Source organism: Oratosquilla oratoria, chromosome 16, assembly GCF_046742065.1.
Source record: "Oratosquilla oratoria isolate Oo_2021 chromosome 16, ASM4674206v1, whole genome shotgun sequence".
Taxonomy (NCBI): Eukaryota; Metazoa; Arthropoda; class Malacostraca; order Stomatopoda; family Squillidae; genus Oratosquilla; species Oratosquilla oratoria.
This window is the reverse complement of record NC_134792.1, coordinates 47,607,409-47,634,209: the sequence shown is the minus strand read 5'-3', so window position 1 is coordinate 47,634,209 and position 26,801 is coordinate 47,607,409. Positions and strand designations below refer to the sequence as shown.

The window sequence follows — 26,801 nt, the reverse complement described above, 5'->3', positions numbered from 1 at the left end:
CTGATATATGTATTTTATTAGGGAACATGGGTAAAAAAACACCCAACATCTAAAATGTGCAAAGTCTGGGGTGAAATTGAGTAGGTTTCCAGTGGAACTTGAGGCAATATTTAACAATACTGTTACAAGGCTGTATCAATTTATGCTCTTTGTGTACAGTTTCCTCTTCCTTCCAGGGGACAAATAAAACATTAGTCTCCTTTTCCTGTCAGGATGAACATGGAAATTCTTATTTGATTTTTTGTTCAAGTCACATAACTTTCAGTAATAGTAACAAGTTAGATATTCTATTGAGAAACTATCCAAAATGCTACATCACATTTATCACACTCCCACTGACACCATTTACTCCCACTATACCTTCTTCTACCTTAGCCTTATGTATTATGTTTGACTATCTACTGCAATGAACACCAATGGGCAACATATGTATGTAGACGAGTTCAAATCTAAATATAACTGGAAATCAAGGATATAGATTGTTGGAACTATACATGAATTTGAGGCTAGGTATGATTAAAAATTATAGAATAGGAGATGAGACCCAATGAGTATTGTATATATATATATATATATATATATATATTATATATATATACATACACACACACATATATTTACATACATATTTGGGGGGGGGGGTGGATAGCAAGTCAAAATACCCATCCACCTTTACCAATCAAAACCATCCATTACCCTTTTTATCTTAACACCCCATGGATGAAGGATCATTCCTATCCCTGACCATACTGATTGGGTCAAAGGCTGTGCAGCTAACCACTTCCACAGCAGGGCCTAATAGTCAAAACTGGTTTACCCTTGCCACTTCATTAATGATTCTAATCTATTGCATCCCATCTTTTCTTCTATCTATATACCAAGAGCTTCTACCCCTTTATAAGGGAGGTAGCCAGTCTAGGCATATATGTACCCACCCCTACTCGTTCTGCTCCCATCTACCACCCTTTGTTTCCCTCTCATCTTAGCCAGGTCAGAAGCAATGGAGCAGGTCACAGCACATCCACAGCAGGACCACTTATACAGCAACCCTCCCTCCTCATCCTCTCGTGTGGAAGAAAGAGAAGGCGGGGAGAAATCCCTTCAGGCTGCATCAATATATTATCCATGCACAACCACTCTCCACATTAACAAATACATTAGTTCATACATACATACATACATATACCAAGGCTTTTTCCCCCTTTCAAGGGAGGTAGCCAAAAAGGGAAAGGCATAAAAACACTCCCACCCATTTCATCCCTAAATACACTCCACACCCCTCCCACCCACCCTCTCATCTGAGCACCTCCTGGATGATGGGTCATCCCTGCACCTTGCCCACTGCCCTGGGTCAGAAGCAGTGTCGCAAGACACAGCACATCCACAGCAAGGCCGCTTCATTTAATCGGTGACCCCCCCTCTCCGTCCCCCCTTGCATATAAGGAGAGGACGGGGAGAAATCCCTTCAGGCTGCGTCAAAATTTACTCACACATACTACCTCACCCCCACCCTCCCCCGCCCATTCCTCCTCATGCAATCACAACATCATCCATATACAACCATTCTCCACTCACCTCTGTCTTCCGTCCTCTCCCTTCCTTCCTCAACAGACATTCCCCTCTTCCCCAAAGCCCCCTTCACCCCATCCATCCACCTCATCCTAGGACGTCCCCTCATGTTCACCCCCTCCACATCTGCCTTCCATACCTCTTTTACTAGTCTTTCTTCACTCATTCTTTCCATGTGTCCAAACCATCCTAATATTCTTTCATCAACCCTATCTCCCAAATCCTTTTTCACCCCTGTTCTCCTCCGCACCTCCTCATTTCTCACTCTATCCAGCCTAATAACCCCCACCATACTTCTCAGACACCTCATCTCAAACACATTCAAACTCCTTCTCTCTTCTTCTCTTATGTTCCACGTTTCTGCCCCATACAGTGCTGTTGGCACAATCACTCCTTCATACAGTCTCCTCTTCGCATCCATTCCTAAATGTCTATTCCTCATTACACTCTTTAATCCACCAAGGCATTTACTCGCTTCTCTCAATCTACATTCTACCTCCACCTTCACTCCACCTTTTCCTGCTACACTTGCACCCAAGTATCTAAAACTAACCACTTCCTCCAGTCGCTCTCCCTTAATGTTCACTTCCAGTCTACTGCCACTTTCACCCCTTGTACATCTCATCACCTTACTTTTACCCACATTTATCTTTAGCTTTCTTCTATCACATACTCTCCCAAACTCTGCCACCAGCTTCCTCAATCCCTCCTCCGACCCTGCCACAAGCGCAGTGTCATCTGCAAACAACAGCTGGCTCACCTCCCACTTTTCTCCATTTTCTTTAACCATCTCTAATCCCTGACCCACTACCCTAGCATTCACCTCTCGCACCACCCCATCCATGTATAAGTTGAACAGCCAGGTTACCAGAGTTCAGTTATGACTAACTACAAGTGGTGGTTCTGTGTGAAGGACATTAGTGAGAACCATCTCCCTGCCAATGATATTCAAAACTTGTCAATACTCTTGCTTAAATCTGGAGATTCAGCTCTGAGGGGCTGACACTTGGTCTCTGGACCAGTATCTTTCTCAAACAACTGTAAGCATACTTCCTACACCTGCTCACATAATGAGAAGCCAATGATGGGCATTTGCTAGTGGTGGCCATGCAATATGGGATGGAAGAGAGAATCATCTTCTTGAGATGAAACCTAAAGGAGAACTGATAGTCTGTGTTTCAGACACAAGATCTCTCCTTTATCAACTTTAAATATATTTCTTCCACCTTTTCCAACAGGGAGAGCTGGCAACTAGTGACTGCTCCTCTTCTCCTACTTTCAGGCAGTGAAACAGAAACAGGTATTGACATGTGGAGCCTACCAGAAGTGATGCTGTAGCAGGAGAGCAGGCAAGACTGACAAGACTGTCACACTGAGATTTGCATGATTATGTCTCAATCCAATGTACAACTCCTACATTCCAAACCTCTAGCCAGAGGTGTTTGTATAAGGGGACACTAGCTGGTCTCTGAAACAGGCTTAGAAACTTCCTGGAATGACTTGTAGGCCAATCTGGTGGCCATTACTTATTACCCGGGATAGCATCATACATACATACATACATATACCAAGTCTTTTTCCCCCTTACAAGGGAGGTAGCCAAAAAGGAAAAGGCATAAAATCATTCCCACCCATTCCATCCCTGAATACACTCCAAACCCCTCCACCCTCCCTCTTATCTTAGCACCTCCTGGATGACGGGTCATCCCTGCATCTTGTCCACTGCCCTGGGTCAGAGGCAGTGTCGCAAGACACAGCACATCCACAGCAAGGCTGCTTCATTAAATCGGCGACCCCCCCTCTCCGTCCCCCCATTGCATAAAAGGAGAAGACGGGGAGAAATCCCTTCGGGCTGTGTCAAATTTTGCTCACACATACTACCTCACCCCCCATCCCCCGGCCCATTCCACCTCATGCATCACAACATCCTCCATATTACCTGGGGTAGCAGATTAAAAAAAAGTCTTGCATTAAAAAACATATACAACATTCTTAGATCTGTGGGAGGGCCTATGAACTTTTGCTGGTTATTGTGGAGCTGCACGTTTCCAGTCAGTCATCCCTGAAGCAACAATTATTATAATTTCGCATAAATATAGATGGCCAAACATAACTACTTTGGGCAAGAGATCACAAGGGTCTGAGGCTGCATGGCAGCAAGCAAGTTCAGAGTAGGGGCATACTACATTGTATACCCCAATTCAAAAAGCCCTTTGTAATGAGGTACCATCCTAGCCCTCTCTAAGATGGGGAGTTTGTGATGTTGAATAAAAGAAAAACCTGAATAAAAAAAAACCTGAATAAAAAAAGTGCTAACATCTGGCATCTGACTCCCCACTTCTAATTTCAGCCAGTGACAAAAACCTCCACAATAATACAACAAGACAACTGCCCAAAATTTCCTCCTAGAGATCATAGGAGGGCCCCGAGAACAATTGTCAGACATCAGGACTGTGGGTTTCCAGTCAGTGAATCTTGTGGTAATAATCATAATTAACACAAGTTACTTTCTGCCCCATGTCCTTCAGTGCATACCACCTGTACAGTGGTCATTTGTATATTATTGTTTTATTTTGTATTTTCCATCTTAATTTCTACTTTCAATTAGTTGCTATTATTTCTAGTCACAATACTTTTTTCTCAAATTCAAAAGTAATTTCATCCACCCTTCTACTGTTCTCTCTGGGAAACTGTACTTCTATACATATTTCTTCTCTTGAGTTTATTGGAATTTCATACATACATATACCAAGGCTTTTTCCCCCTTCCAAGGGAGGTAGCCAAAAAGGGAAAGGCATAAAAATACTCCCACCCATTTCATCCCTAAATACACTCCACACCCCTCCCACCCTCCCTCTCATCTGAGCACCTCCTGGATGATGGGTCATCCCTGCACCCTGCCCACCGCCCTGGGTCAGAAGCAGTGTCGCAAGACACAGCACATCCACAGCAAGGCCGCTTCATTTAATCGGCGACCCCCCCCTCTCCGTCCTCCCTTGCATATAAGGAGAGGACGGGGAGAAATCCCTTCGGGCTGCGTCAAAATTTACTCACACATACTACCCCACCCCCCACCCCCACCCATTCCTCCTCATGCAATCACAACATCATCCATATACAACCACCCTATCTCCCAAATCCTTTTTCACCCGTTCTCCTCCGCACCTCCTCATTTCTCACTCTATCCAGCCTAGTAACCCCCACCATACTTCTCAGACACCTCATCTCAAACACATTCAAACTCCTTCTCTCTTCTTCTCTTATGTTCCACGTTTCTGCCCCATACAGTGCTGTTGGCACAATCACTCCTTCATACAGTCTCCTCTTCGCATCCATTCCCAAATGTCTATTCCTCATTACACTCTTTAATCCACCAAGGCATTTACTCGCTTCTCTCAATCTACATTCTACCTCCACCTTCACTCCACCTTTTCCTGCTACACTTGCACCCAAGTATCTAAAACTATCCCCTTCCTCCAGTCGCTCTCCCTTAATGTTCACTTCCAGTCTACTGCCACTTTCACCCCTTATACATCTCATCACCTTACTTTTACCCACATTTATCTTTAGCTTTCTTCTATCACATACTCTCCCAAACTCTGCCACCAGCTTCCTCAATCCCTCCTCCGACCCTGCCACAAGCGCAGTGTCATCCGCAAACAACAGCTGGCTCACCTCCCACTTTTCTCCATTTTCTTTAACCATCTCCAATCCCTGACCCACTACCCTAGCATTCACCTCTCGCACCAAAATGATAAAACCTGGATGAAAATCCTTGGCAAAAGATGTAAATGGACATGATCACATTGTACAAATGTACAAAGAGAAATTAATTCAGAGACTAAAATAAATACAAAGATTAATAAGTAAAACCACAGACCACAAAACTAAACTTTCAAATATTATCAGAAGAAAAGAAAAATAAATAAAGATATATATGTACATATATACATATACCAAACACTTTTTCCCCCTTACAAGGGAGGTAGCCAAAAAACAAAGGAATAAAATCCATTCCCACCCATTCCATCCCCGTATACTCCACTCCTATTTATCCCCCTCCCTCCCTCCTATCTTGGATCCTCCTGGATGACGGGTCATCCCTGCATCTTGCCTGCTGCCCTGGGTCAGAAGCATTGCTGCAAGACACAGCACATCCACAGCAAGGCAGCTTCATTAAATCAGTGACCCCGCCCTCTCCAACCCTTCATGCAAAAAAAAATAGAAGACAAGGAGAAATCCCTTCGAGCTGCATCAAATTATTTTTTCCACACATACTTCCTCACCATCCATCCCCCACCCACTCCCTTTCATGCATCATAGCATCATCCATACACAACCCTTCTCCATTCACCCCTATCTTCTGTCTTCTCCTGTCCTTCCTCAACGGACATTCCCCTCTTTCACAATGCCCCTTTTACTCCATCCACCCACCTCATCCTTGGTTGCCCCCCTCATTTTCACTCCATCCACATCTGCCTTCCACACCTCTTTTACTAATCTCTCTTCACTCATTCTTTTCCTTTAACCATCTCTAATCCTCAACCCTTTACCCTTGCATTTACCTCTTGTACCACCTCATCCATGTATAAATTGAACAGCCAAGGCAACATACCACATCACTGGCAAAGTCCCACCTCTACCTCAAACTACTCACTCTTTCCATTTCTGATTCTAACACAAAACTTTTGACTACTCTTTACAGCTTTCCTACTATCCCATATATCTGCAATACCTTTCACAGTGCCTTCCTGTCTACCCTGTCATAAGCCTTTTCCAAATCCATAAAGCCCCCCCCCCCAAAAAAAAAAAAAAAAAAAAAATCCTTACCTTTTCCTAAAGCTTTCTTTTACATATATATATATATATATATATAATATATATATATACATACATATACATATATATATACATACATATACATATATATATATACATACATATACATATATATATATACATACATATACATATATATATACATACATATACATATATATATACATACATATACATATATATATATATATATACATATATATATACATATATTATATATATATATGTATATATACATATATATATATATATATATATACATATATATATATATATATAATGTAAGTCAAGATTTGGAGTCTGGTATCCATATTGGAAAATTGTAAACACCAGACTCAATTGATGTGTTTATTTGCCTGACATTTCGATTCCTGTCCAGGAATCGTCTTCAGGGGATATAATGGTTACAAGATTGTGAACTCAATTATACCCCCGGAAGTCGATTCCTTGACGGGAATCGAAACGTTGGGAAAGTAAACCCTTCAACTGAGTCTGGTGTTTACAGTTTCCAATATATATATAATGTACATACTGGATATACACAACAATGACCTTTCCCCCTTATAAAAAGGGTGGCCAAATCAAAGCATGCCATGACTACTTGTGAAAGAAAAATATAGAAATGAGAATCTCAATTCCCTCACTCTACCCTATTCAGCTGCCTTTTATGACACACATGGAAACACTGGTGGTATTTTTCATCCCTTGCCACAGGTACACAAGAAATGAAGAGGCAGAATCCTAGGAGTGGTAAAGAAGAAATTTACAGACAACAGATATGTGGAAGAGTCAAAGATAAAAGGTGAACACCTCTGGTCCACTTGGTGCTACTAAAATGTACTGACTGCACAGTTATAAGCAGTAAATGCAAGAGGACAGGGAAATACATAAATACATAAACAAACAAGTATGAAATCAGTTTCCTAAACAGAGACACAGAGTAGCTGAATACAATTTTGGCAAAAATTTTCATTCAGATGATAGCCTTAAAACAAGGAGCGAGGATTTTTTCTTCTTCCATATCTTGCTACCTCACTTTGTGGGTAAAGGCTATCTTGGATGAAGCAAAGGGGAAAAAAAAAAAAAAAAAAAAAAAAAAAAAATACAATAAAGAAATAATAAAATAAACAAGTAAATAAATAAAATAATAACAGTAAATTAAATACAATAAAATATATATATAAAAAAAAAAAAAAAAAAAAAATTAAACAAGTAACAATAATAATAACAAAAAAAATGAAGAATATAAACAAATAACTAAAAATAATATACATTCATACACATCAAATCACTTTTTCTCCCATATCCTGGAGGTGGTGGAGTCACTAATTCAAACAAATGACCAATTCAATGAAATGAGTAATTAAAACAAATTAAATAATATTTGTTGACTTAATTTTCATTGACTGGAAATGGCCGCAGGGTGACCCACTGTTGCATTGGCCTGCTGTCTGTGTTGTACAAGTATAGGGCTGCTTTTCTATCACGGGCTTATATGGGCAGGAGGAAGCGAGAAGTCACCAATTGCCAGCTCTCTTAATACAAAAAAAAAAAGGTTAGGGAAATATAGTTGAAGCTGACAGAGATCTTGGGGCTGGTCAGAAGATCAAATGTCAGCTCCTCAGGGTCGTACCTCCAGATGGGGGTAAGGTTATTTATAGGTTTTGAAAATGGGTGGCAGGGAAATAATTCTCTCTTAATTCTGTCTAGGAGGACCACCACAGAACCACACACTGGTCCCATGAAATGAAACAAAACAAAATAAAAAATACACTTGGATAAATCTATACTATGAAATGTATGGGAATCAAATGAACAAGGGACAAACAGAGATTAATACTCTCATACATGCACATACATACTCCTATACAATTAAATTAGATGCAGTCTCAAAAGAACAAGGGGAACCTAAACCATTCAAGAGTTCAAAGATAGATGTCTAAATCCCACCAAGATAATCAAGTGGGATGGTATACTAACAAGTTGACTTGTTTTTGTAAATCACAACTAGGTAATTATAAATAAAAAATCAACACAAATATGAGAATAAATGTTGCCTCAAGTTTCGAAGACTGGAAATCTGCTGTCCCACAGTGGCTGAAAACAGTCCCTGGGCCCTCCCATAGATCACTCTTGGGGGTGGAAAGCTCTGGACTGCAGTCTGTGTTATATTTGTGTGGGATCATTTTTACGTTACCAGCTGAAAGTTGTAGGGGTAGGTGGAATAAAGACAATTCAAGCTGAAAGAGAGAGATCTCAGGTTCAGTCCAGAGATTGAAAGCCACACACCTCCAAATGGAGATGAAGGGGTTGATGGTTTTTGAGACTGCAGAGCTGGGAGAAGTTTATCTTTGCAGCCCATTTTATAGGACCACCACAAGCAGGTACATGTCACTGGTCCCAAATACTAACACACCACCCAGACTCTTATTTTGTAATTTTCTTTTAAAGGGTGGGACTGTATATAATATTACATATATACTTTTTGAAAAATAAAATATTAATGAAATATTTGCAAACCCCTTCAGCCTAGTAATGCCCTTTACAGATCTTGCTCTAGTAAATATCAGACAATATACTGGTATTCAGATAAGGTTCGGAACCTAGGGTGAAGGAGGGTAAAGCTGTCTCAAGTAATCCCTTCGACCCAATGACACCCTCCTCCTTTCTAATTTTGTTCTGGCAAATGCTTAGCAATCTTGTTCAGCTGAGGGGAAGACCAAGAACTGAAGGGGTTATCAAGGTATACATTTTTTTGCCTTTGAAGCTTGTATATGTATACAAAAATGCAAAAGTACTCTTCTTTTGTTCTTCAGTCCTATATCATTGTGAAGTCAAGAGACTAGCAAAGTTCACTGAAGTGAATACAAAATGAAAACAAGCCTCCTCATCAGGAAATATGCTACTGACTAGCCTAAGGATGGCGGATGAGTTGTAAAAACATTTGCATATTTCTATTTTGTATACAAAAGAAGTTACTGTACATGATTCCAAACGAGAGTAACATTTCAGAGTGGCGTGGGACCATCAAATTCTGCCCGGACATACTCACCTATAGCTACAGTATGGTGGTGGCTTTCATGTCGTCAGGCATAACTGAGGTAAAAATGAAAAATAATCTCAACACACTACAAATATTTAAAATACTAAGCCTCACATCTCTCACCATAAGTGAAAATATTCATGAATTTCTTGAACAAAACTGTGTAAGAATTGTGTGCATGGGTGAGTGTACATGTATGTGTTAGCATGCAAGTACTTACCCAGCACTTACCTAGTTGTGCATTACAAGACAGTATATTCTTGTCTATGATCTTGTAATACTTTTGAATATACTGTTTACAGTTTTGGTTGCATTTGAAAGACAATTTTGAAGTAGTTTACTTTCAACATATTTACATTTTGAAACAACACTTTAGGTCAGCAGCCTGTTTAAGTGATCTATCTATGGCTCTATTTGGAAAACTAAATTTATACATTTTCCTCCTATCTGCAATCTCTATTTCTTCCTCACTGTTTTGCTACTGCCCACTGAGCTAAGTCTTCTTACCTATAAAGTTGTTAAAGTTGTGTAAATTCTTATACAATGTGATAATGCCCCATTTCCTTCTTTCCTCAAGCATTTTTAATGAAAATTATTTCAATATTCCCAATTATTTCAATATTCCCCTTGTTATCAGGGTCCAACAACAGATACTTGCAAATGGTGGTCTTATAAGATGGAGGTCAGATTGAATCATCTCTCTACCATTTATCTTCAAAACCCATAAGCACCCAGCACCTCTGAGGGACTGGCACTTGGTGTCTGGCCTAGACCCAAGATATCTCTAAACTAATCATATTTCCTTCATTTTTTTTCCAAATAATAAAAATTACACCAAGCAACTGCTTCCCTCTGTTGATATAGAGGTCTCCCAGCCTACTCTAACATGGGCAACACTCCTACATTTTTTTCCAAGAGATGTATTGAAAGGCCCAAGAACTGCTGCCAGACAATCCAATGTTGTAGGTTTCCAGACTCAATGCAATGATTACTGCTATCATTTCAATAATTATCTATTCACAATTACTCAGTTCTGCTTTACGTCAGGTTTAAGCATGAAGAAGTGAAAGGAATGAGCGTGAAGGGAGTGAAAAGGGTGAGGATATACTTCTCTCATATCTAGCCACCTTACACTGAGGGAAACAGAAGTAGAAATAGAAGTAGAAGAAAAAGAGGTAGTAGTAGAACAAGTAGAACAAGAAGTAACATTAATAGTAATGGTAGCAGTAGTACTAGGAAGAGGAAGAGCAGGAATAGGGAGAAGAGGAAGAGCAAGAATAGGGAGATGAGGAGAAACAGGAAGAGAAGAAATGGAGAGGAATGGGGAGATGAGAAGAAGGAAGATGAGGTAGAAAAAAAGAAGGGGAGGGGAAGAGGGAGGAGGTGAATCCACGGTCACTTGTTGTTAGGTTGCCAGCATGAAAAAGTTGAGGAAAGATAGTTCAAGCTCATTGAGATCTTAGGATCAGATGATGTGCCAGGCCCTTGTGTGGGTGTTTATGGGATTCAAAGATAGACAGGAGGGAAACTATATTTTCCAACATCTACCTTGCTGTACTACCATGTACTGGTGTCCAAGCTTGATCTATTCCTTGACTTCATTTTGTTCCATACTGGATTAATTTTTTATCACCCTGTTATATGTTATTTTAACCTTTCTTACATCTTTGTATGGTGTGGGTGCACATGGTCTTCTGGTATAAATATACATACTTTTAACATTTCTTTTTAAGCTTGAGTGAATGTCTGCACTTAGTGTTGGCAATCTGACATCCAGTTGATTCCTCCTCCTGCAAAACTCAAACTTCCACAATTGTCACCTAAAACACACAAACAAGCTATACAAAAATACATATACCTATCATAAGTTTGAAATTCTCCCATCTCACATATGTTTAATTCACTGGTGGCTGCTTAGATCACCAAAGCCATCCTCACCAATCCCCTGTATTATCTTGTTCACATGCACCAAAGGCTCTTTCTCCTTTATAAGGTAAGTGGTCGAGTCAATGCACACAATTGGATACTGAAAGAGTGTATAGATGAACTGACAGACAAACTATACAAGATAATAGACTCCTTACTCAAAGAAGGAAAGGTACCGCAAGATTGGAAAGATGCAAACATAGTACCAATATACAAAGGAGGAAATAGGGAAGATCCTACAAATTTCAGACCAGTATCCCTTACAAGCATAGTAGCAAAAACAAGTGAAAAAGTCATCAGAAATAAATGGACCAAACACTTGGAAGAAAATAAAATAATAAATCCTAAACAATTTCACTTTAGAAGTGTAAGATCGTGTACCACAAACCTAATTTGCTTTTACTCGATATTAATTGAGATAATACAAGAAAGAGATGGCTGGGTAGATTGCGCCTTCTTGGATTTGCAGGTGTTCAATAAGGTACCACATAAAAAATTAATAAGAAAATTTTAAATAATAGGAGGAATACAGGGTAAGCTGCTAGAATGGATGAGGGACTTCTTATTTGGAAGAAAAATGAGTGGTACTTAGAGACAAAAATTCAAACTGGGAAGATGTGAAAAGTGACATTCCACAAGGCTCTGTATTGGCTCCTTTGATGTTTGCCATATATATAAATGATATGGATGAGGGACTAAATTGTTACATGAACTTCTTTGCTGACGATGCCAAATTACTCAAGAGAGTAAAAACAGAAGAAGATTGTAGATCACTACAAGAAGACCTAGACAAAACATGGGAATAGAGTCAGAAATGTGAGATGAGCTTCAACATCAAGAAATGTAGCATAACAGAATTTGGAAAAAGCAAAAAATAGAGTATCAGGTCAATACAAAATTGGAAACAAAGAAGTCAAAAAAGTAAATTCAGAAAGGGACCTGGGAGTAATCATGTCAAGCGACTTGACACCTGACATATTCATCAACAAATTATTTGGAGAGACTTAACTTACTAAGATCAATGAAAGTGGCCTTCAACTACATAGATGAGGAGATGGTTATAAAAAAGTGGTTACACTGATAAGACCTAAACTAGAATATGCAGCAACATTGTGGGTACCCAGCACAAAGAAGAACATAAGAAAATTAGAAAGAATCCAAAGAGCAGTGACAAAAATGGCACCTACACTGGCAAATCTGACATATCAACAAAGATTGGAGAAATTAGATCTGTCAACACTGGAACAGAGCAGAGAAAGAGGTGATTTACTGACCATTTACAGAATTATGAAAGATATGGAAATCCTCAATAGAGATGACTATCAAACTGGGACTGAAGAGAAACAACGAGGACATGAAAAGAAACTAAAGGACACTTAAAGAAGAGACCTGAAAAAGAATAGCTTCCCATGTAGTGATTGATGTCTGGAACAAACTGAACAGAGAAACAGTGAATGCCAAAACTATGCACGATTTTAAGAATAAACTGGATGCGGAAAGATACGAAAACGGGTCACTATGAGCATAGCTCTAATCCTGTAAAATATAACTAGGTAAATACACCATACATAAATAAATTCTATTCAACCACCCATCCCATTTCAGCACCTTGGACATAAAAGGTGGCCTTGTCCCACATCACACTACTTCAGTCAAAAGCAGTAGACATGAACTTCAGAGCAGCAGCTAGGTTACCCTCCACCATTTTATCACATAGTAATCTCCCATCCTCATCTACTTAAAATAAATGATGAAGCTGATGAGAACATTCTCTAGGGTCATATTACTCCTTCATCCATTCATACCTACATATAGTACTTTCTCTTCCCTATTCCAGACATTCCACACATATCCAAAGCCCTCTTGACCCCATCCATTTATCTCATCTGTCTTCCTCTAAAGTTCAACAAAATCCACTTCGGTTTCCATATCTTTGTTAGTCTATTCTCATTCATTCTTTCCGTATGCCCAAACCACTTCAACATTCCATTCTATTTCCAACAGCTGCTTTCCTATCCAGATTCTCTGCCTGATCTCAAAATTTCTCTTGATCCATTCTTGTAACACCTACCATGTTTCTTGAACATTTTATAATCTTAGGAGTGAACTTAGGGGGATGACTGAGGATGAGATGGATAAATGAGGTGAAAGGGGTGTTGAGCAAGAGGGAAAATGTCTATTGAACAAGGATGGGAGAAGGTAGGACATGAGGGTGAGTGGAGAATGGCTGTGTATAGATGACACTGTGATGCAAGGAAGAGAGGGGGTGAGGGATGGAGGTAGGGAGGGGTTATGTATGAATGATATTTTGATGCAGCCCAAAGGGAGTCCTCTCTTCTTCTTCTTTTTTTTTTTTTTTTTTTTTTTTATTTTTTTTTTTTTTTTTTTTTTTTTTTTCTTTCTTTCTTCCATATGAGCAGATGGAGGGGGTGGTTGCTGATTAACTAAAGCTGCCTTGCTGTGGATGAGTTGCGTCTTGCTGCATTGCTTCTGACCCAGGGCAGTGGGCAGGATACAGGGATGACCCATCATCCACGAGGAGTTAAGATGAGAGGGAGGAAATGGTCGAGGATGGGAGTAGAATGGGTGGGAGTGGAAATGGTGGGAGCGAGATGGGAGGGATTGGGTACTTGCCTTTAGACTTGGCTACCTCCCTTTGTAAGGGTGGGGGGGAAAGCCCTTGGTATATAGATAGATCTTCCTCTCTGCCTCCTTTGCATTCAAAGTCTGCTCTATCCAGCATGAAAGGTACAATCACTACCATACAAACTTCTCTTTGTATTCATCACTAAATACCTATTTCTTATAACACTTTATTCCACCCAGGTATTTACTTGTTGTATTTACTCAACAATTCAATTCCACACAACAGGGTCCCCTAAGGATCAATATACTACAATCAACCTTTTTTTCCTATGACCTCCCCACCCTAAATACTGAGAAAATAAATACTTTTGTATATGCTGATTACCTAATAAGAATAGCCAAGCACAACTACAAAATAGCAGCCAAAAACACATTTTACCTTGTACTGGTGTAACTAAAACTAACACAAAAATAATGTCTGCATCCCCTCAGAGGTCCTCAGTGATGTTGCTTACCCCCGACTACCATGAGTACATGAAGCAGCCAACACTCAGGTCAAATGGTCAACCTTTCCCATTGCACAAAAGTATTAATTACTTTGCATTTGATACAAACATGACCTTTACCCCGAACATAAATGATATTCTAATGAAGGCAAATAAGACTGAATGTACTTAGAACAGTTGCAGGCACAGGAACTGAGCAGCAGTCTTATCTATTTCCACCTCCCATTCTCTGCCTCATCTTCACATTTCACTCATCTATCATTGTAACATCTACCATATTTTTCAAACATTTCATCTACAACTTATTCATCATTCTTTTCCTCTTCCTTTAGAATCTGTTCCACTCCATACAGTGTAGTGAGTACAATTATTCCTTCACTCTATACAATCTTCTCTTGGCAGGTTTCTGAGTAGCTGGAGATAATACCTTGCACCATAACTTATACATGTGACACTGACTAGAACAAGTATTCAGTTAGCAAGGCATTTCATCTACCAAATCCTAAATTTAGGAAAAGGTCTGGGAAGGGAACACAAAACACTATCTTGTCCAAGTCACTCACCCATCCATACCCACAATCGATCAATCAATCATGCCCTGGTCTCTTTTGCAGAAGACCTATAACCTTCAGCTAACTGACAACAGCCTCCACACAGGTCCACAACCACTCAGGGAAGATGTATTGTGCTGTTGTCTCGGGATTGTTTACGTGGGACATTGTAATAAGTGTTCTGGGTCCTCCGCAATGGTTGCATCTGGGGGAGTTTGAATCTATGGACAGGCCTATTTTGTGTTGGTGTATTTTTTTACTCTATGTGTGAATGACATTTTGATGCAGCTTCAAGGGATTTCTCCCCCTCTTCTCTATTCTCCAAACGAGGGGATAGAGGGGGGGGGGTGTCACCGATGAAGCAGCTTTGCTGTGGATGTACTGTGTCTTGCCGAGATGCTTCTGACCCAGGGCATTGGGCACGTGATATTCATGTGGAGCTAAGATGAGAGGGAGGACAGGGTGGTGGATAGGAGTGGAATGGGTAGTAGTGAGCATGTGCCTTTTGACTTGGCTACCTCCCTTATATGGGGAAAAAAGCCCTTGGTATAAAAGGCTTATGACAGGTGTGGCATAGTGTGCTGTACAAAAGTGTTGTGGTGTGACACAGTGATGCCCTAACCAGCAATGACACTTTTTGTACAAGAGCCCTTTCATATGGCCAGCTATGTGGGAGGGTCAAGCAGGGCCACACATACCAGGCGTGACCATGTTGCCACACAGACTACTCAAACAGGCACCTATTAGGATGGAACATAGGTAGAAATGCAGAAATTCAGAAGCATGCTGATGTCACATGCATGTAATCACACCCAGAGCACATAGCTGCCAGGTAGATTTGCAAACATACTTATTAGGTGTGGCAGTGTCTTTGCCCTGTGTAGTGAAAGACGTGCCCATCTGGAGCCCACACTGGCAGATACCAATTAACCCATTAAACTCTGACGACAAGATGTCTTGTCATTTGGTCAAATAAAACAAAAAATCATAAAACACCAAAATGTTTGATCAAACACCAGAAAAAATATGACGTCAGTCCTCGCTTCGCTCGCGAGCGAAGCGAGGACTGACGTCATATTTTTTCTGGTGTTTGATCAAACATTTTGGTGTTTTATGATTTTTTGTTTTATTTGACCAAATGACAAGACATCTTGTCATCGGAGTTTAATGGGTTAAGACTTCTTACGTGCATAACATGCCCTCCTGTACACATAACCAACTATTAATAAATATGTGAATTCTCCAACCTGCTTCACTGTTGCCCCCCTTGCAATTTAGCTGGCAACAACAGGGTAGACGAGAGGGCACTATGGGAGGTATTGCAGATATATGGGATTGGAGGACAGCTGTTGAGAGCATTCAAGAGTTTTTATAAGAGTAGTAGAGCCTGTGTTAGAATTAAAAATGGAGAGAACGAGTGATTTGAGGTAAAGGTGGGACTTCACCAGGGATTGTCAATTTATACATGGATGGGGTGGTGCAAGAATTTTTGAAGGAGTTATGGGCCAGGGACTGGAGATGGTTAAAGAACATGGAGAAAAATGAGAGAGAGGCCAGTTGTTGTTTGCTGATGACACTGTGCTTATAGCAGGATCAGAGGAGGGATTGAGGAAGTTAGTGACAGAGTTTGGGAAGGTGTGTGAAAGAAGGAAGTTGAAGATAAATGTGGGTAAAAGTAAGGTGATGATATGTACAAGGGAGAGGATGGTAGCAAACTCGAAGCGAGTATTAAAGGGAGAGACTGGAGGAAGTGGATAGTTTTAGATACTTAGGGGCAAATGTGGTGGGAAAGGGAGGAGTGGAGGTGGAGGTAAAATGTAGATTGAGAGAAGCACATAAATGCTTTGGGGGATTGAAAAGTACAATGATGAATAGACATGTGGAAATGGACCTATGAGGAGATTGTATGAAGGGGTGATTGTGCCAACAGCACTGTATGGGGCAGATACATAGAACATAAGAGAGGAAGAGAAAAAAAAAGAGTTTAAATGTGTTTGAGATAAGATGATCAAGAAGTATGGTAGGGGTTACTAGGCTGGATGGAGTGAGAAATGAGATGAGAGTGGGGGGGGGAAAGAGAGTTGGGATATAGGATTGATAAAAGAATATTGGGATGGTTTGGACACATGGAAAGAATGAGTGAAACAAGATTAGTAAAAGAGATGTGGAAGGCAGAGGTGGAGGGAGTGAACATTGTGTGGGTGGGGGGGTGACCAAGGATGAGATGGATGGATGGGGTTTAAGGGGCAATTGGGAAAGAGGGGAATGTCTGTTGAGGAAGGATGGGAGAAGAAAGAAGATAGGGGTGAATGGAGAATGGTTGTGTATGGATGATGCTGTGATGCATGAGAGGGAGAGGGAGTGGGTGGGGGGTGGGGGCTGAGGGAGTATGTGTGAAAAATATATTGATGCAGCCCGAATGGAATTTCTTCCCGTCTTCTCCTTTTATACATGAGGGGACAAAGAGGGGGTCGCCAATTTAATGAAGTGGCCTTGCTGTGGATGTGCTGTGTCTTGCAACATTGATTCTGGCCCAGGGCAGTGGATGAGAAACAGGGATGACACATCATCCAGGAGGTGCCAAGATAAGAGGGAGGGAAGTGGGTGGATGGGAGTGGAGCATGTTGGGGATGGAATGGGTGGGAGTGGTTTTTATGTCTTTGTTTTTTGGCTACCTCCCTTGTAAGGGGGAACAAGCCTTTGGTATATGTATGGTATATATATATGTATTAACATGAAATGGTGATAACTATCAATTTCAATTTCACCCAAACCCCCTGTCCTGTTATAGCATGCAGTGCCTTGTTTTTTAACCTTTCAATAATATGATAGTCACTAAAGTGGTTTCTTGGAGAGGTGAAGAACAAATCCTGTACATACATATACCAAGTTCTTTTTCCCCCTTAAGAGGGAGATAGCCAAAAAACAAAGGCATAAAACCCACTCCCATCCATTCCATCCCCACATACTCCACTCCCATTTAACCCCCTCCCTCCCTATTATCTTGGCTCCTCCTCGATGACTGGTCATCCCTGCATCTCGCCCACTGCCCTGGGTCAGAACCAGTGTTGCAAGGCACCACACATCCACAGCATGGCTGCTTCATTTAAATGGTGACCCCCTTCTCCATCCCCTCATGCAGAAAATGAGAAAACATCAAGAAATCCCTTCAGGCTGTTAAATTACAAAGGATTACAAAGGCGGAGCATGCCGACAGGAGACCTTTTGATCCATATCTAGGTCGGATGCAAAAAAAAAAAAAAAAAAAAAAATTAATAATAAAATAATAAATAAAAACTATAATAATGTAAATGAAAAATAAAATACATAAATAAATGCATAGGTATAGTTAAAATAATAAACAAACAGGTAAATAGTAAATAATAATAAATTATTATTCACACATATTCCCTTACCTCCCATCCCCCACCCACTCTGTTGGAGGGTTCATTTGTTGTCATTTGGCTGCGGGCAGCCATAATGGATTTGTGTGTAGTTCAGTGAATAGACACCAGGTGGCAGTATTGTTGAGCTACTATGTGGAGTGCTGGGTCCCCAGAGTAAAGGAAGAGGTGACTGGAGCAGGGTTGGAGAAAAAATTGGATTGGAGCTAATACACTTCCTTTCATGCATCATCTATACACAACCATTCTCCATTCATCCCTATCTTCTGTCTTCTCCCATCCTTCCTCAACATACATTCCCCTCTTTCCCAATGACCCTTTTACCCCATCCATCCATCTCATCCTTGGTCACCCCCTCATGTTCACTCTTTCCACCTTTGCCTTCCACACCTCTTTTACTAATCTTTCCTGTACTACTGGAATATCCAGTAAGTCTATTACCTATTATTCTTTTCTGTAAGCCATTGGAATCATAACTACTTATCAGTAGATTCTCTAAAGTTATCAGCAGATTTCCTGAGAAATTCTCAATGTAAACACAACTAGTAATACATGTAATTTAACTTTTTGCTTTATCAATATAGATAATTCAATAATGTTAAAAGCCTTATAATGGACCAAGGAAATCCAGGCAAGCAAACAAATTATTACTTGAGTAAGATCTCTTTGAAAGTTCAAGAGAATTTAAAAGCCTTTGGGTTAGGCTCCTTGAACACTCACCTGTATGTTTTAGACGCCGTAGTGACTGTACGTGTAAGTTCTGACGCAGGAACACTATACATCACAGGACGCAGACCCACTCCTGGCTGCACTCCACGGGCAATGCCTGTAGCTGAATTGTAGTGAAGTATGATTTACATAACAGTTTACAAATTTTTAACAATAAAAAATACAAAGTAATCCTATTTACACAAGTTTGCAAATTATTAACTATACAAAAATACAAAGTAATCCTATGTACCCTTACCAATTCCATAATCCTAATTTCTAAAATTATATACAAGTCTATGGTTAATTATAGACAGCTTAACTAGTTTCCATGTCTCAATAATTGGTTTGCACTTCATTACATACATACATATATAAATATAAATATATATATATAAATGTAAAAGGTGCAGATGGAGAAATGGCAGAGATGGTAGTAAGAGGAAGATGGGCTGACTATTTTAGGGAGTTAAGCGCTAAGAAAATAAAAGTGATGAATGAGGAAAATGGAGAAGAAATTAGGAAAGATGAGGTGAAAGCAGTTAAGATGATGAGAGCAGGTAAGGCACCTGGGCTGAATGGGTGTCATGTGGAGTATCTAAAAAAGGGAGTTACAGTGATGGTGGACTGGCTGGTGAGGTAAATGTTTGTTTAAAAGAGGGTAGAGTGCCAAGGGATGGGAGGAGTGCCTATATAGTTCTGCTTTACAAGGGAAGTGGGAACAAGTGCGAGTGTAGTAGTTTCAGAGGGATCAGTTTGTTGGGTATGGTTGGGAAGGCTTATGGGAGGTTTTTGATCAAGACAATTGGGAGAGTAAGAGAGGTAATTGGTGAGGAACAGTGTGGGTTTTGGACAGGTAGTTGCGTAGTTCAGATTTTTGTGGTAAGGCAGATATGTGAGAAAGTTCTAGGAAAAGGTAAGGATGTTTTTGGGCCTTTATGGATTTGGAAAAGGCTTATGACAGGGTAGACAGGAAGAGATTGTGGGAGGTACTGCAGATATATGAGATAGGAGGAAAGCTGTTAAGAACACTCAAGAGTTTTAACAAGAGTAGTAGAGCATGTGTTATAATTAGAAATGAAAAGGGTGTGTGGTTTGAGGTGAAGTTGGGACTTTGCTAGGAATGTGTTACGTTGCCTTGCCTGTTCAATTTATACATGAATGGGGTGATGCAAGAGGTAAACTCAAGGGTAATGGGCAGGAGATTGGAGATGGTTGAGGAAAATGGAGAAAAATGGGAGATAGGCCATTTGTTGTTTGCTGATGACACTGCACTTATGGCAGGATCAGAGGAGGAATTAAGAAAGTTAGTGATGGAGTTTAGGAAGGTGTGCAAAAGAAGGAAATTCATCATCATTGTGGGTAAAAGTAAGGTGATGAGATGTACAAGGGGAGAATGTGGCAGCAAATTGAAAGTGAGTATCAAGGGAGAGAGAGACTGGAGGAAGTGGATAACGTTAGATACTTGGGTGCAAATGTGGCAGGAGAGGGAGGAGTGGAGGTGGAGGTAGAATTTAGATTGAGAAAAGCAAACAAATGATTTGGGGGGAATAAGAAGTATAATGAGAAACAGACATTTGTGAATTAATGTTAAGAGGATATTGTATGAAGGAGTGATTGTGCCAACAGCATTGTATAGGGCAGAAATATGGAACATAAGAGAGGAAGAGAGGAGTTTGAATGTGTTTGAGATGAAATGCCTGAGAAGTATGGTAGGGGTTACTAGACTGGATGGAGTGAGAAATGAGGAGGTGAGGAGTGTGGAAGTGGAAAGGGAGATGGGAGATAGGGTTGATGAAGAATATTGGGATGGTTTGGACACATGGAAAGAATGAGTGAAACAAGATTAGTAAAAGAGGTGTGGAAAACAGAGGTGGAAGGAGTGAACATGAGGGGGTGACCAAGGATGAGATGGATGGATGGGATAAAAGGGTCATTGGGAAAGAGAGGAATATCTGTTGAGGAAGGAAGGAATAAGACAGAAGATAGAGGTGAGTGGAGAATGATTATGTATGGATGATATTGTGTTGCATGGAAGGGAGTGGGTGGGGGATGGGGGGTGGGAGTATGTTTGGATATTTTGATGCAGCCCAAAAGAATTCCTCGCAGTCTTCTCTTTTTCTGCATGAGGAGAAAGAGAGGGTGGCATTGCCGATTTAAATGAAGTGGCCTTGCTGTGGATGTGCTGTCTTGCTACATTACTTCTGACCCAGGGCAGTGGGAGAGATGCAGGGATGACCTGTCATCCAGGAGGAGACATGATAAGAGAGAGGGAAGGGGGTGGATGTAAATGGATTATGTGGGGTTGGAAAGGGTGGGAGTGGATTTTACACCTTTGTTTTTTGGATACCTCCCATGTAAGGGGAAAAACCCCCCAATGATATATATGTATTTATGTGTGTGTGTGCACCCCCTCTACCCTCTTCCTTTCTTCCCATCTTGGCACCTCCTGGATGACAGGTCATCCCTGCATCTTGTCCACTGCCCAGGGTCAGAAGCAGTGTCACAATACAAAGCATATCCACAGCAAGGCCACTTCATTAAATCAGCAACCTCCCTCTCTGTATGTGTATGTATATACATATATATATATATATTTTTTTTTTTTTACCAATAGTTTCCCCTTTATAAATAGGGTAGTAGTCAAAGCCCACATCCATATAATTAACAAATGTAATCCTCTTAACCAATCCTTCCATCTCTACACCTCTGTCCCCTATCACATTATCTGGGTCAAAAGCAGTGCAGTAAGGCAAAGGTCTTCCATAGCAGAACCCACCATTTTGAGCTAATTTACATCTACTGCTTCATTATATGGCAACCCTTTTCCTCACTCAATACATCTTATTAAATAGGTGAGAACAACATCCCTTTAAGTCATATCATCCCTTCATCCAATCTCCCTCCATACTCCTGTAACAATATTTCTTAAGTAATTAATGTTCACTAGTATTATCTTGCTCATGCTTATTCATATACTCTGCTATCTCAACCCCAACTCACACACTTACATGCATTAACACACACATATATACTTGTAAAAGTACAAAGAGACCATCTATGATTTAATCAATGTGAAGTGAAACAATTACAAAAACTAAAGAGAAAATTCTGCAAGTGTTGGCTGTAGATAAGTTGTCACCTGACAAACACATCTGCAGGATTTTGGGCAAGATAAAACTGATGACAAAAGTACATTGATGAGATGATAAGAATCTCACAAAGAACCTGAATTAAAGTTTACATCAGTGATGTAATCTTACACAAAATGACGAATATAAATACAACCAAGTTGATCCCAAGCCTGGCAGACAAGCCATACATGGAAAGATTAGAAGTATTGACTATGAAAGTGGAGAAGGTAAAAAAAAATTGGAAAATGAGGAAAAAGGTGGTGATAATATATAAAAGACAGATGAGAAGCTGGTTGGAGTATAACCTAGATATGAACTATCTCACTTTGTTCCTGACCCAGGTGGAGACTTGGACATACAAGTATTGGACACCATAGGCCTACAAATGTAAATAGAAAATAAAATAAAAATATCAGCAACAAATTATATTATACATACATACATATACCAAGGCTTTTTCCCCCTTCCAAGGGAGGTAGCCAAAAAGGGAAAGGCATAAAAACACTCCCACCCATTTCATCCCTAAATACACTCCACACCCCTCCCACCCTACTTTATTTTTCATGGTTCACAATATTTTTCTCTGATGTCTGTATGCTTTGGGTGTACACTAATTCTGAGTACAAGTCCCTACCTGGACCAGAAACAAGGTTGCCATATAAAGAAGCAGTGAGGGTAAACTAGCTTTAGCTGTTGGGCCTGAACAGTGAGTGGGGGGACAGAGATGACCCTTATCTTCGTCAAGATATAATAAGTGGGTTTAGATGGCTTTGGGATAGGTGTGAGATGGGGAAAGGGCTTTTAGACATGTGTATAATGAACATGGAATGAACTAAGACAAATATATGGGATACTACATGAATTTCAACCTTCTAAGTATAAACAATCTAAGTATAATGTGAATGGGAGTGGATTATGTGGGGATGAAATGGGTGGGAGTGGATTTATGCCTTTGACTTTGGATACCTCCCTTGTAAGGAGGAAAAGGCCATTGGTATATGTATATATTAAGTATAAACATGAAAATACAGACACTTTTGTAGTTATCATTCCTCCCATCTATAATAAAAATGACTCTGACAAACCTAAATACAGGGGGTCACCGCAATTCGACCGTTCGCAATTCGACAGTAGCTAATTTATACCCTACCCTCAAGGTTCGACAGCCAGACTCGACATTTCAACATTCAAATCTCGCGCGCCACGCACCCGGTCAAATTTGCTGCCACTCCCGATGCGCCACTCTGTCTCACTCTCGCCCCAGCCATCATCGAAGGCAAGCCACGCTCCGCTGTTCCACCACCATGCCGCGCAAATCCACCTCTGGCCCCACCCCTAAGAAACACACTTTCCTGCCTTTCAAAGATAAGCTTGAGCTTATAAGAAAGTGTGAGGCAGGTATGGCTCATTCTGCTGTTGCAGCAGAAATGGGTGTCCCGAGATTAACAGTATCAACGATTTGGAAGAACAGGGACAAGTACCACCAGGCCGCTGAATCAGCATCTTCCACAACTTCCCTTGTTCTCCGTGGCTCAAGGGACTCCCGTCTCGACATGATGGAGGACAGGTTGATCAAGTGGATAGAGGACAGGACACAATGCAAGATGCCGATCAGCATGGCACTCATGCAGGAGCATGCCTTGTCATTGTGGGAGGACTTGCAGGCCACAACATCCACCACCAATAATGTACTGTACAGCAACTTAATGTGTTTAATAAACAAAATTAGATAAAAATGAAGCCTCTAATATTACTGATTTAGTCTAAGTTAGTGTTTTTTTGAGGTCATAGTGATATTTTGGCGGGGGGTCTGGGCTGGAGGTCGGTCCCTATCCCCCCTAATTACAATGTATTCCTATGGGAAAAACTGCATCATGATTCGACAAAACCCAGGTTCGACTGATGATAGACCGCCCCATCCATGTCGAATTGCGGTGACCCCCTGTACTGTGAAGATACTATGGTCCTAAGAAAGCAATACAAGGCTAGCAACTACACTATGCAATAATGAACCTACGCAAGATGATCTATAAAGATGGAATTATTTTCCTTATTGTACATAGGAAAAATAAATGCACACACGTGTGTGTGCATGACAATATATATATATATATATATATACATATATATATATATATATATATATATATATATAGAGAGAGAGAGAGAGAGAGAGAGAGTGGGAGTGGGGGGGGAAGGAGGAAGGAAGAGGGAGGGAAGGAGGAAGGAAGAGGGAGGGAGGGAGAAAGAGAGGGAGGGAGAGAGAAAGATAGGAAGGGAGTGAGGGAGAGAGGGAAGAAGAGAGAGGGAGGAGGGAGGGAGAGAGAGGGATAGAGATAGGGGGGAGGGAGGGAGGGAGAGAGAGGGAGAGTGTGTGTATGTGAGAGAGTAAGAGATATTTACATGTGGGGGGGGGGGCAGGGATAGAAGCATATACAGTGCACAGCATGCCTGGTTTGCTAAAGGACTCACTTGGTCCAGCGACGGGTACGGAGTTTACAGTGGCGGTGAGCTGGACGGCCTTTGTGACACTGCTGAGGGCCGCCACACCTGGAGGAACCATCGCGCCACTTAGGCCTCCTGCAGCAGTCACGTGCCCCCCTGCAGTATGGATATCTCTACTGCTTTGGACAAAGCTACAGAGCCATAACTATAATAAAAACTATCTCAACACTAAGGGCTTCTTCTCCCTGATAAGGGAGGTACCCAAGTCAAAGGCACACATGCACTCCCACCCATTCCACTCCTATCCAATACCCTCATTTCCCACCAAAAATATATCATACAACAAAATCTTGAACATCCACACCACAAAGGGATTAAATACATCATCTCAGCTGTCCCCTCAACCTCCCACCAGAAGCACACTATTTGTACAGCAGTCAAAGCACTGCTGTGTCAATGTCTAAAACACACAGGACATTAACTGAGGTGACAAAAAATCACAGTGGTGACATTAATGAATAGTCACCTTTGTAATTGTTTGGACACAGAAAAATAAAACATATCTAAGACTTCAAGTGACAATAGAGAAATGATGGAAAGCAGAAGGACCTCCACAGGGCACAGTGTCCTGAAAGAGAAACTATTTACCTGACCAACACCCACAGGAGCATATAAACCTCCAACTTCAATCAGAGCCCCAAGGAGCCAGTGCCTGGTCTCCAGAACAGGTCCCATACTCACTCATTCACAACACTTCTATTTCCTTTGATCATATACACTTTCCAATTTTTCTGTTAATGAAAGCAACTCGCTGGTGCCTGCCCTCCCTTATAATTCTCCTGCAAGTCAGCAACACAAGAAACAATTCCTGGCAATTCTATGTCCCCTAAATGCACAAGACCCATCACAAAGGTACACACATCTTTCCAATGCATAATTAACTTTTAAATCCACTTAAAATGCAGCACACTTACATACATATTCTAAATAGTGCTTTCTCCCTTATAAGGGAACTGGCCTTATTGGTGCACACATCCATATCACACCCATTTGTTGTTGCTAATATTTTAGCTCTTTGTGGATCTGGGGTCATCCCTGTCTCCTGCCTAAGCAATGCAGAAAGTCACAGCACCCCTACAGTCATACCCGACACCTGAAGCTTACCACACTTTCCAACAATACTCAACTAACTGGGCCTAGTTCCTGCACATTATATCCTCATCCAAAAATATAAATAATCTAAACATATGCACAGTACATACACACTAAAAGGCCTCTTCCTCCCTTATAAGGAGGATGGCCCAATCAAAGCATACATCCACTCTACAACCACCCAAATCGCATCCATTGTCCCTCCCATCTTAGCACCTTGTGGATAACGAGTCATCCTTGTCCCTGACCAGAGAAGCTGCATTAATGGCAATGCAATGAGACAGTGCTTCCACAGCAGGGCCTGACAACCTAAACATACTGTCTTACTTTATTACAACCCTACACTAGCTAAAAATCCTAATTTCTAGTCTTCCATAAACTTATTTCCACAACTTTATTTTACTATACTACACAAGTAAAGATGAATAATCAAGAAGTTAGAACTTACCAGGAACTTTGGCTTGAGGCTGTGTTAAAGTTGTAGGTTTTGCTGGTAGTTGAGGTGGAGAAGGTCGAGGCTGTGGCTGAGGGGCAAGTCCAATACGTGGAGGGGATACAGATAATGTTTGTTGAAACATGGCAACATTATGTGCTTCCTGGAGCTGCTTACGGTAATGTTCAACCTCCTTTTGAAGTTTCTCTACTAAACTCTCCAACTCACTCGTTCTGGGGAATAAGACAATTACTATACATCTATTTCATGTTATCTAGTTTGCACTTAAAATGTTTATTCATGTTTTCCTTCACATCTGACATGATCCCATAGTTTCTAAACCAAACATTTTTAATTACACCAAACTTATTAATCTTAGAAAGCAAGTATGACCATCAATTGAAGACAGGAGGCCCAGTAAAGACAAAGCTCAGTTCCAAATGTAACTGTTTTCACTATGTGCTAATTGTAAACTCTGCACAGGTTTGATCATGAATCAAGCTTT

General features: G+C 40.7%; 1 protein-coding gene across 5 annotated transcripts in view; it reads right to left on the bottom strand.

The window, feature by feature from the left end:
- LOC143033971 (uncharacterized) overlaps positions 1 to 26,801 on the bottom strand; it is a 123,011-nt gene that overhangs the window by 52,456 nt on the left and 43,754 nt on the right. For 4 of the 5 annotated variants that reach the window (XR_012967211.1, XM_076199724.1, XM_076199725.1 and 1 more), the window contains exons 7-9: positions 26,312 to 26,529; positions 24,739 to 24,867; positions 19,145 to 19,256 (exon numbers count right to left, since the gene is read on the bottom strand). Coding sequence is in view for 4 of the 5 variants with exons in the window: in XM_076199724.1 (XP_076055839.1) it covers positions 19,145 to 19,256; positions 24,739 to 24,867; positions 26,312 to 26,529 (459 nt within the window). In the remaining variant the exon portion in view is untranslated. The remainder of the gene's footprint in view (positions 1 to 19,144; positions 19,257 to 24,738; positions 24,868 to 26,311; positions 26,530 to 26,801) is intronic. The other variant, XM_076199727.1, reaches the window with a different exon arrangement.